Genomic DNA, 12,364 nt, shown 5'->3' with positions numbered 1-12,364 from the left:
ACGAGGTCAACTATGTCACCTGTAATATATTTTATTCGCTTTGGTATGTATTACTCGTGGTGCATTATTATGACTTATAAGGAATAACTCGGTCACGTATAATATACTTCACCACTGCCACCGGGCGCCATGTTGTTCTGTTTGTGACGTGTATGACACTCTGAGGATTCCGTCTTGCCCACTCAAAACACACCGTGCGACAGCTGAAGAAAATAATCCCATTTACACATACACTACGTATATATATTATGCTGTAATGAATAGTATAAAAGTATAACACACTACTGCGCCTTAAACATTTTTTTTGCGTCGCTCCGGTATTCGTTTGATTATATTTTTATGTTTTTCCGCTATTCACTACGGTCAAACATTTTTAGGTCAACGTTGCGTTAAGCCGTGGATTTCGGTTAATAAGCTACATTATACTGTGTTGTACATAGGTCATAGCAGCAGTAATGTGGCGACCAGCCAGTGGGCCGATGGGGAAATAACAAATCGCTTTTGCAAAGGCGCGTCCGTTGTTGGACCGAATCAATTGTGGTCAGTGACGAAATCGTCTATGGGGTCATATTTTAACTGGGCGAACCGCGTATAGGAAAAAGGCGGCGTTTTACCTTCAAGAAAAAGTAGGCACAATATTGTCGCATGCACTACAAACAAGGACCTTCCTAAGGACGTATTGTGTACGTCCGATCGACCTTTTGCTTGGTTTTTTTTTTCAAAGGGAATTGTACCCACGAACAAAATATCCCTAATAGCTAAGAAACGCGTTGGCAATATTCGACAATAACCGATTAGAATATCACGAGACGTAATAAAATCGTTAGAACAAGATAAACTTAACTGCACTAGTATAGTCGAGCCGAATTTGAATCTCAAATCGTTTGGATTCTATGATTGTACAAACATTGTGTGTAATTCAAACGTAGAATTATCTATACAGCTAATTATTTATAACACACTAAGCGTCACGTTACAGAGTCCTTTGTGACAATACCGTATTGCCCTCCAGAATACGGTTTTCTTTCAATTTTATAATGGCTGCTTTTACTCTAAAACCAAAATTAAGCGAGTTATTTTCAGTTGGCGTAAACATGTTTTTACCACTGAAAATCACCGGTGCGACGTCCTCTTAATGGCCTTAAATACTCCCAAATTACTTTTTGCAGGAGTAAAAAAACACCAGTTTTTAATTTTAATATTGATGATGTTGCGTTAAATATTGTTTCTCATATAAAAGACTTAGGTGTTATTTTGTCAAGTGTCCTGTCATTTAAAAAATATATTTCTTACATAAAAAATAAGGCTTTTGGAATGTTTGGATTTTTAAAAAGAAATTGTTTTGAGTGTAATGACCCTATAAGTGCTTAAAAATGTTTGTTGTTCCCTTGTTAGGTCAATTATTGAATATGGATCGGCCTATATCTGGAGTGTCTTTATCAAATTGGGCAAGGCAAAGATCTTGACAAAATACAAAACCGATTTTTGTTGAAAAGTAGAAGAAGAAGTTGTATAGTCTTGAATTCTTATCAGACAAACAGAATCTCGAAGAGTAGACGTCGCTATTAATCCGAAAACGATGGGTTTTACGCGTTTGAATCTTCAAAGGTTGTACCTTAATTTATGTGGCATTACAATCTGTGCGTTGCGATGATAGTGGTATAGCCATCGAGTAATGATGTGTTTCGCATGGGGGATGTTTTTTGAAAAACCGTTGCCGTTTGCTTAGCTATAATAATCGGTCTGGTTTATCTTGACGCTTCAGTTCAAAATGTTTACATCTCTTTGATGCCGAAATTAAACAGATAGAGAAAAAAAAGGAAATAAATAATAATAATAGTAGCGATAATTAAAAAGTAAATATATAAACTAAAACTGGTACAGCGTATTATCTAACATAATTTCTAACACAGATGCAACGAGCGTTAGTGTTACGGCGAGAACCGTTTAAAGGCACTACCTCGGCGGCTGTTTAATAGATTTCTAATGGATAACTAACATAACAATATTGTATTCACTCGGGTGTTTTTATGTATGGGATCAACAGCGATGAATTCATATTTTTCAAGACAGATGTTGTCTAATAAAGTGCACGAGGTCTGTGTTTGACCAATGACTTATGGATGAGATTTGCTATGGGCAACGTCTTTTTGGCATGGCGTTATCGCTACATCAACGGCTACGGGGTGGCTACGCCTAACTCGTTCGTTATTTATGAAAACGACCAAATTATTGACGTTACTTGTCATTTTATATATATATAATTTTTTTTTTTTTTTTGAGATAACACAATAATTGAGCCATTACGAACTTAGTACTTACACAAAATGCAATATGTATAGTTCGTAAATTATTGTTGGGTTGCCAAATAATATTGACCACTCGAGCACAAAATGTATACAATGATTAATTTAACGTACAAGCGTCAAGCACATAAAAAAAATCTATAAATAACGAATGAATATAACATGACGTTTGCGTTCATTATTCGCGTAGATTCGCATTGTGCAAGTTCGATGGTGTATTCCAATGCCCAATTATATTCGTTAAACTTTAATTGCTTCGACAATATAACACAATAGAAATTTAGTAAATTGTACATGCATATTTCATTTACCAGGTTATTTGAAAGTTGAACAATATCTTGATTATGAGTTTTTTTTTATTATTGAGAAACTATACAATTTGTACAATTTTAAGCATAATTAGTATATGTGTTGGTATAATACAAAACATGTGATACATTTGATAAAGAAGTCACTTTTATTTGATAAAATTATAAGATTTACATTAGAAAAATATTGTATGGGCAAAAATAAATGTTAAATTCAAATGATTGAGTCGGTATACTAAAATGGCTGAATACTACCAGTAATTATAAGCGAACAAATAGAATGCTATTTATAATAAAAATTAGTTATTCCTGATATGCTTCAATAACGATTTCTGAGAAAGTTGAGTATTTGACATGAGTTATTAGATCCGATGAGGAGGAATGAAGTGACATATCGTGGGTTTGTGACAAAAAATTGTCAATTAGAGTGACAGGTTAATTGTATAATAAACAGCTGCACTGTAGTGATGCCAGGTGCCAGTGATTATATGTATGGATGTTGGTGCTGGGTAAATACTAAGAAAAAAGAGAGATAAACGGAAAATGATGAAATATATCTGTACATTCATTCTGTTGAATCATAAACTGAATTATAAACATGGAAATTACTTAGGAAGTCGGACAAATAGTATGACAAAAAGAGAGAGAAGAGATTGTTATGATTTGGCATGAATAAATCTTATTGAAAAAATATAGGGCTTACAGTATGAAAATTGAATTAAACGATTGTTTTATTTTAGAAATATGTGCTAAGACGATGCGTTTCGCATAAAACGGTATTTAAGTCACCAGACATATTATACATGTTTTCATAATATGTGAAATGCTCCAGAACAACAACAGCTGGAGGAAGCTCAAAAATAAATTTTTATTATTATTTCTTTGTGTTTTTTTTTGTATCGCGGTGCACTTAACCTATATCATATTATATCACAGGTAAGTACAGCGGAGAAATACAATATAAGTATTGAACATTTTAATATAATAATGGACTGCTAATGCAACCGTCTGGACCATTATCGAAAATCGCAAACAACTCTTTTCGACAAGTCTTGGTAATGAAACCGGAGTGTGAGTTGTCGGTGCAGAAATATATATTTTTTACATACCCCGAAATGGTTTTTTTACTTATACAGTAGATGCTCCGGGCGATGGCCAAGTACATTGACGTTTCCTTGTATTAAACTTCTGTATCAAGTAACTGACTCTAATACGAGGTGTCAACATTTTTAATGTTAAACGATTTTATTTGTTAAGGAAGAAAGACGGCACAGCACACTCCAGTTGACTATTTTTAAAAATAGTTTATCCTAAACATATTTTAAAGTATTTAAATTTAACTACAACAAAATAGAGCAGATCTTAATTTTTCTTCTTTAAAAAACCAACTAGTGTTTTATCCGAAATGTTGATAATTAGTTCAATTGTGTTTGGTAAAGCCAATATGTTTTGAAAAATGTAAAAAGACTGAGATATTCGTACAAAGGAATAACTAAGAATTTCAAAATTGATACAAATAAGGTTATTTTTAAAGATATCATCTCGTCATTGGCGTTTGTTGAACGAAGTATTTGGACTATTATCTAAATAATTTACTACTATTAATTCAGTTCCCTTAGAATAGCTGTTCAGAGTAGCCAGTAGAGATTCTAGTAACATAGTATTTAAAATAAACGCAGTCCATTAGGGAATAGCTAAATTTTGGACCATCCCTGTATGGTTCGTCACTATGAGCATTTTATGTACTCTGATTTTCCCTGCATCTTTTGGTGCAGTAATTAAAACCAAATAAGTCAAACAGACAACATTATAATCTATGTATGCATTTTTAGTTTATTTTATATTCACAACAATTTTGACATGTCATATTATATTATTTTGACATGTCATGTAAAACATGGACGGGAAAAAAAGGTCATGAAAATATACGTTGGATTTTTTTATTCTTGTTGATTTTTCTAACAATATCAAAAGCAAAAATCTATAAAATTAATACTTTCGTAATTAATATTTTAATTAGTATTCTTTTGATTATTGTTGTTGGTTTTTCTTGTAAAAATAACATATTTTTTAACATTAAAATATAAATTTATAATTATTTTATCATATTTAAAAAACAAGTTTTGTTCCGCATGGGAAGTAACAGCTGTTCTTAACGATCATTTTTACTTTTTACCATGGCTATTTTAACACAGACATACTAAGTATAAAAATCTGTTTTTTTTTTTTTATTATAATATTTAATAGGAACTATTCAATTAAAACGGGCGAATAATTCCAATAGGCTCCATTTTATTATAGCGTCTCGAACGGTCAAACGGCTGATGTTCGTGAATGGTCTCACTTGTAAAATACAATTTAACCGTGCACTATAATATAATATAGCAACAAAAAAGCGCTCGTGCGGAAAGTTATTTATGTATTCGCTGTGCTCCTTTAAACGCATCATTTTTTTTTTTTTTTACATTTTCTAAGGAAAAAAATATCAACAGCGCGGTTTCTGGATTTTTTTTTAAACGAGACCGTATGTCATTTGGTCACTCGCCCAAAACCATTAAATCTTTTTTTTTCAACGGGAAATTATTAACTTTAATAGCTCAATTACTATTCGTAAATGCCAACGACCACTGTAAAATTACCACTACTACTAACACAATAAACAAACTGCAGAACGGGCTTTGTTATTTTGAAGGCGATCAAGACCACGTGTATAAATAAAAACTTGAGTGACTTGTGGACAATAATATAATTTATTAAAACCCACAAAAACAATTCACTTTTAACAGCAAGTACTTACCGTATTTGGACAACTATGTTGCGGGTTGCCATCATCATATTTTCATCTTATTATGTGTATTTTTGGTTTCTTTGCGGCAAAACAAGTGCACGCAATGCGATGTCATCATATTTTGAAAGACTTCTGCAAACGACATTAGTTGACAGTTGTCGCGCCGTTGAATCTCTTACAAACTGTATTATAACGGTATGTTTTCTGGCCTAAAAGAGTCGGAAGAAAATTAAATCGTTTACACGTTGTTATCGCTTGTGTGCAAACAAAATCGAAATTCTCAATGTTCGTCTAACAACTATATTAAGCTAATGATGTGAAATGTGTGGTTACACTTAACAGTATATTTAAGAGAAAACTTAAAAGTAAATTTCACGTTATATTTTAGTTTCAGTTGTACGCGTTATTTATATGTTTTCGTTTTAAATTGCATTATTGAATAAAATTGTAAAACCCCCTTTTTTTTTGTCATTTTTTAGAATTTTTCATAACTGTACACTCGTGGTCCATGGATAATAATAATTTCAATACTAAAAATATTCAAAATAATAAATGTATTTTTTAAAATTCAGTTATAGTGAAAATAAACGATTTTAAAAGATATATTTTTATAAACTAAATGATTATCTCATTTATTTATATATATATATATATATATAAATAACAGTCAAAAACATGACATTCATTAATAAATCAATAAAAACCATAGACCACAACTGAATTATATTATTGAATTTTTCACGATATTTTAGATCAACCTTAACAGATTATATTTGACCGTTAAAGAGGACGCCACATTGCATATTTTTATCAATGGGTTAGGGATAGATAATTTAACGCAAAATCTTTAAAATGAAAAAAATACTATATTTTTATGAGTTTTATATGGAAAGTTCCTTCCGACTAGACAAACAACATAGTACCGGTAAAGAAATAGCTTATTTTTACACCGTTAAAAAGTGATTTCCTTTGTTCTTTCGTTTGAAAAATAATTTTATTACAATCGCTAAGGACGCTCGTGCTGAAATATTTTAGCGAAAACGAACCGCCTTGACGAAATACATACCAATATTTTAACGTATATATTATTGATATTGACAGATGTTTCATGGAAGTGCAGATATGCTTTAAATAAACCTATGCACGCTACCGAGCCAGAAAACGCACCCACTGTTCTTTATTTATAAACGTACTTTCAATCTTCAGAATGGTGCCTTGTGTTTTTTTATTATATAGATATTTTTTTGTTTAAATAATGACTTTACTGAAAAAAGGAGAGCCGAATAATGCATTAACATTCGGACACTACTTATAAACATAGTTAGTCTGCGACAGTTGACTTATGCCCAATGTATACACTCGAATAACCTGTGACCGAGGTTTTTAGAACTGGAGAAATGGTGTATATGAGAAATGATGTACATGAGGCACAATACTAACAAAATATTTTGTCCAACATATACCTATATAATGTGTGTAAAAAAAAATATAAAATTTCTGTTTTTTCAGGGTCAGGAGGTCGCCAACATGCGGCTGGCGTGCACGCTAATCGCGGTAAACGCTCTGTTCGTTGACTTGGCTCATGGTCACGCGAACGTCACGCCGACAGTTTCTTCGATTCGAAATTCAACCGACATTGCAGATTACGACGAAACGGCCAACATGACCGATGAGGAATACCAGAACTATGTGGTGGACTACGTGACGCCTAAGAAGCCCGAATGGGTGCTCATAGTCATGCACGCCGTTGTGTTTGTAGTAGGACTCATTGGCAACGCTCTGGTGTGCGTGGCAGTTTATAGGTAAAGTGTTTGCTTTGATAAAACAACAAAAATGTTAAAAATTCAAAACCAGACAACGGTCATACACTAACATTATGTTCAAAAATACAATATTGCCGAAATTCGATTACCGTTTAGAAAACTTTTTCGGAAATTTGGAACCAATTTGAAAATTTATCTTTCAGAATCCTGACGCGTTCGGTACGAACTTATCATTAAGTTATGACCAAACAAAGTTCTATTTCGACAAAGTATACAATATCATTTTCTTCGCCATAGTCTCCGCAGCTCCCTAGTACCAAACAATTATTTACTATCTCTAGTATCTACCAAAACCGGTCTCCTACAAAAACTAGCACATCAAAACTATTCTGGGAAATCCAGAAATCCAGATTTAAAGTCAATGATCGTGGCTTTTGTAAGATAATCTTCAAGAAAAAAATTAATTCTAGAAATTCAAACGGTTGGATTTTGAAATAGATTTTAACATATTAGCCTGCGACTATAAAATTACTATAACAGCCTATGTGTACACAAATATATAAAACATATTATTTTTTCGTTAGCTTAAAAGCCCAAAATGAGACCATTACAATAAATTCGTTCTTTCGGGACGGGTCGTTAGCCCTTCGCGGATATATGGGTAGTAGGTTCTGTGATCGAGTGTCTGACTTGCGACAATGGATGTCAAACAGTGTCCCTTTACACTCTCGACCACTCGTTCTCTTCTAACGCATCATTATGTACACTTTTTTACTTGTAAACAAATTTAGTGTAAAATATAAACGATTGTATAAAAAAATATGTCGCTGAAAGTTTAACTAGGAGGAAATTATATAAACATATCAATGGTTCACCGTTCATTTTTGGTAACAAGTGAAAATAAAGTTGATCTACAATTTCTGAATTGAAAAACATGTCCTGAATTTTAAAACGGTAATCAGTACTCTTATTTTAATGATCGTCCTAAAACTATTCATATATACTCATCACCTAATTAAAGCCAACTAGTCATGATTTTTTTAAACGTCTATTTCATTTTTAGTTAAACATTATACAGGGTTAACCAAATTTTAAATGTTACAGTTACTTTTTCTATGAAATAATTGGGTTAGCCAAAAGAGGTTTAAATAAAATTGTTATTTTATTAAATTATCAAAAATTATATGGTTTATACTTAATATTTAAGTAAACGAATTGCTTTAAAGTGATAATTTTTAAAGTAAAATAGCAATCTACATAATAATATAATACATAATATTTTAATTACAAATATTAATTAATTATAGGCAGGATTATGTATTGATAACAATGGTCTGTAACTAAATAGTTTTTCAGTTATTAGTTTTTCAAGTTTAATTTAGGTGAGAAAGATGGACGTGTAAGATTGCCCGTAGATGTAAACAACATTAAAGTCCACCTAATTTCATAAAAACATGTATGGTAAATTGTTTTTATTAAGTAAAAAAATAACAAAAAAGTTAATACAGTGCAGTAGGGTATAGTATATATAGATCATAGACCTATAGGAATTATTATAACTGAAAGTGATATAATCACTTTCAAATAAACTCTTCGATGTGAATCTGTGGACAGTGGGCCTCACTTAGGTACTTTCTGATTGTGCTGGGGTGGACTGTATAAATTTGAACTGAGCTACATAATAACTTACCTCAGATTCGCACAGAAGCGTTTATTTAAAAGTGATTGTATCACTTTCAGTTATAATAATTGCTTTAATTTAAAGACCTTTGACTTCCTCCGTCCTCATTATGCTCCATTCTCTTTATATCCCGTCCCCACTGTACTGACTTTTTATTTATGTATCTAATTAGAGTGTAAATATTTTAAAACTATTATATTTTTAGATTCGACGAACAAATTATAATTCATAATATTATAAACTTAGCCACTTTACTTTTCCTTGTTAAATGTTTTAGTCATAATGTTATATTTAAGATTTTTTTAGTTAATAGCAATCATTAATAACACTTTATTTATTTTTTAAATCGTTAACTTGCCTAGACCTATGTCTTTGTACGATTAAACATAATATTTTTATCACGTCGATGAAGTTATATTAACAGCAAGGTGTTTTGACGAAGCGTAGACATTGGACAAACGGATCAGTATACTAATATGAAACCGTGTTATCCGTCGACTCAAAACTGAGTTACACTATTGGAGAAGTTTCTCAATTTAAATTCAGCTTCTGTATGACAAGTTAATTCGACTTTTAGAACGCATGTTTTCCTACCTTTTCGGCATAGTCTACTATATTTTTGAAATGGCTTTTATTAAATTTTAAATTTGTTTTCGGTTTTTTTTTTGACATACATGTATCCATCCAACACCGAGACATTGATGTATGTATGCAAAACTAATAATACTATGAGATTAAATTGAGACTGAAGTATGAGATTGAACAAAAGGCGTTATTCAAATACACTAACGTTAGGCGCCAGTGCTATTTGATGTCTTAACCTAATACATCTAGGTGGTCTCCGATTCAGTTCTATAAATCTAGCCTGTCGACTAATAAGTGAGTTCACTGTCCATAAAGTTATTTGTACGACCAACGTCTATTGTTATTAATCAAAATATTAAAAGAACATAAAATCTGTGACAATGCTATCAATTGTCAAAAGTGACAGAGTTCTGTTCTCATTTTAGGAATTTTTATATATTTACGGCCGTTTTACATTTATGTTTCATAAATTTTTAAAAGTTAAAGGTTACAACTCTTATACCAACAACGACCTGTGACCTTTATCTGAATCACATAAAGCAAAACCATCAGTGGACAAATATAAAAAAGGCATAAATGCCAACGTTTGCCTTTAAATATATCTTTTATCATTTGTTTAACCTTAATGTGTCATGACTCAGTGAAATTGGTTGAATATTAAATATTATGTCGATCGTAGACAACTTTATATTATAACAATAAAGTGCACCGATCACATGGTTTGAGATCTCTCGAATACTTGTAAATCATTACTATTAAGTCAACAAGTACTGAAAAATTCTATGATTTAATATTAATACATTTATTTTGTTCTCGTTTCTAGAAACCGAACGATGCGGACCGTTACAAATTACTTTATCGTCAACTTGGCTGTAGCCGATTTCCTGGTGATTTTGATTTGCTTGCCGCCCACCGTGCTGTGGGACGTGACGGAAACTTGGTTTATGGGGACGTTGGCGTGCAAGCTGGTTTTGTACTTTCAGGTCAGTACCTATTAGTTTTTTTCCCGTCCAAACACTACGAATCAAATGCGCGTCGTTGTTTTTTTTTTGTGAAGCAATAGAAAAAAAATACCTGTATAGGGTCTTTTGCTAAAAATGAAAAATATTGCATTCTTCCCGAGTAATTGTCTTTCCGGTCTAACGACCAGATATTTATATATATATATATTATTATTGTTGTTAACGTTCAATACGAGCCAAAGATTTGTAAAATCTGACCAGGGAACCCGAAATGAATGTGCAATTATAATAGCACAAAATAACAATGTATTATAGTATATATATATTTGTAATTATACAGGTGACAAAGACCATGTACAAAATAAAGGACCGAAACCGGTGAACCTAAGCTTTTCTCTGTCGAATGACCAACCCCTTTCATTAGTAACTTCTAAGAGAACGGTTCACTAGTAGAACGTATGTTTTTTTACACACACAAAAATCAATAAACTACGGGGACTAACACTAAAGCAGACATAATTTTTCAAATACGACCTTGGCCATGGGGTCGTGTACATGATTTCCGACAATGACCACTGACCAGTGATCACTGACCACCACCGACTATAGTATTGTAACGACCGTCGTTGTCGCGTGGGCATCATTTTTATAATGTTACATTGTCATATATCCAACGGACAGTTGTCGCATATCGGATTTCTTCTGTAAAAACGATCGAGTTACCGTGCATACAAATAATATTATACCGAGTAGTTTTTCCCGTTGGCCATTCATCGGCTTCAATTTTAGATTTAATGACCAAAATCCAACAATGAAATGGCGCTGCTTTAAAACCGTATATAATAAAATAATGGAATATCTCGGTGCATGAGTTTGCCCTTCTTCGAATAACTCGGAGCAATTTGGTAAGAAAAAAAAAAAAGAACACGCTAAACAATACCCTATTATCGTAGAATAATAATTTTTATTGACTTCATCTATAACGTATACTATCCTTTGTTCGCACATCGACCGAAGAAGCTACAGAGACTGGCCACCTCTCGGGCGATGCTGATGAATTTCTGTTAATTTCTGCAAACAGTCTTCGCGTGGCTGTTTCGTAGAAATTAACATATTCAACTAATATATCGGTCCTTTTAAGAATGTTAAGCTTATCGATGGATATCCGTAACCGAGGGAGGGGGGGGGTGTCGTTTGTCAAAATCTTGAAACGCATATGCTCAAGAGCAGCTGTTGGAAAACTACAATCGGTTTTGGATGTCTGTCGTTTACCATGTTGTAAACTGAGCCGAGAGCAGCAACAATGCGATGAATGCACGCAAATGGCATTATGTTTTCAAGGGACATTCTGGGACATTTTCCGAGTGTTTAGTAGTCGGTTATAACAATAATAATAACAATAATTTATAGTTATCTGTAATAATTGTAATAATGTATATTGAACGTACTGCTGTACACACAACGCAATGCTGAGAGCTGCCACCGACAGGAAGACCGACGGTATATTATTATGTTTACTGGTGGTAAATCGTTTTTGACGGCGCATATTATTACCGACTACTTGTCCGCCGGCAACGCTTTTGAAACGATAAAAATATTGTTTTTGCACGCATGATGTTGTGATGTTTATAGGCCCCGCGTTGTTTTGCATGTTTGAAATTCGAAAATCAAGTATAACCGATTGAAATGAAAATAAAAAAAAGGGCCTATATTTGTGCATAAGTTGCGCTTAAAAAGCTTGATGATTCGGTACGCACCCCCGAGGCGCTGACAGTGTTTTATGATGATTTTACGGTCAGACAGCTTTGTCTCGAAAGTGGCCCAAGGAAATTATTAGCTCGGTATTTTTCCAAATAAAAGCGACGGTAAATAACGCTGCGAAACATAATATTTGATTTCAAACCATTGACATATTCGGTCGTGTACTCGTTTTGTCTACACGGATGGGAATTTGCAGAACAATATGTTGTT

The 12,364-nt window shown here is 32.7% G+C and overlaps 1 protein-coding gene across 1 annotated transcript in view; it reads left to right on the top strand.

Moving 5' to 3' along the window:
• Window positions 1-12,364, top strand: part of LOC126842813 (orexin receptor type 2-like) — a 103,403-nt gene that overhangs the window by 27,644 nt on the left and 63,395 nt on the right. The window contains exons 2-3 of the mRNA XM_050579987.1: window positions 6,912-7,204; window positions 10,255-10,414. Coding sequence (XP_050435944.1) covers window positions 6,912-7,204; window positions 10,255-10,414 — 453 coding nt within the window. The remainder of the gene's footprint in view (window positions 1-6,911; window positions 7,205-10,254; window positions 10,415-12,364) is intronic.

Source organism: Adelges cooleyi, unplaced genomic scaffold (assembly GCF_023614345.1).
Source record: "Adelges cooleyi isolate 19-005CV unplaced genomic scaffold, UGA_ACOO_1.1 ACOO_flye_CR_arks_rails_tigmint_CR_PRNA_108, whole genome shotgun sequence".
Taxonomy (NCBI): Eukaryota; Metazoa; Arthropoda; class Insecta; order Hemiptera; family Adelgidae; genus Adelges; species Adelges cooleyi.
The sequence above is the reverse complement of the archived record's forward strand: the minus strand, read 5'-3'. Positions and strand labels throughout refer to the sequence as shown.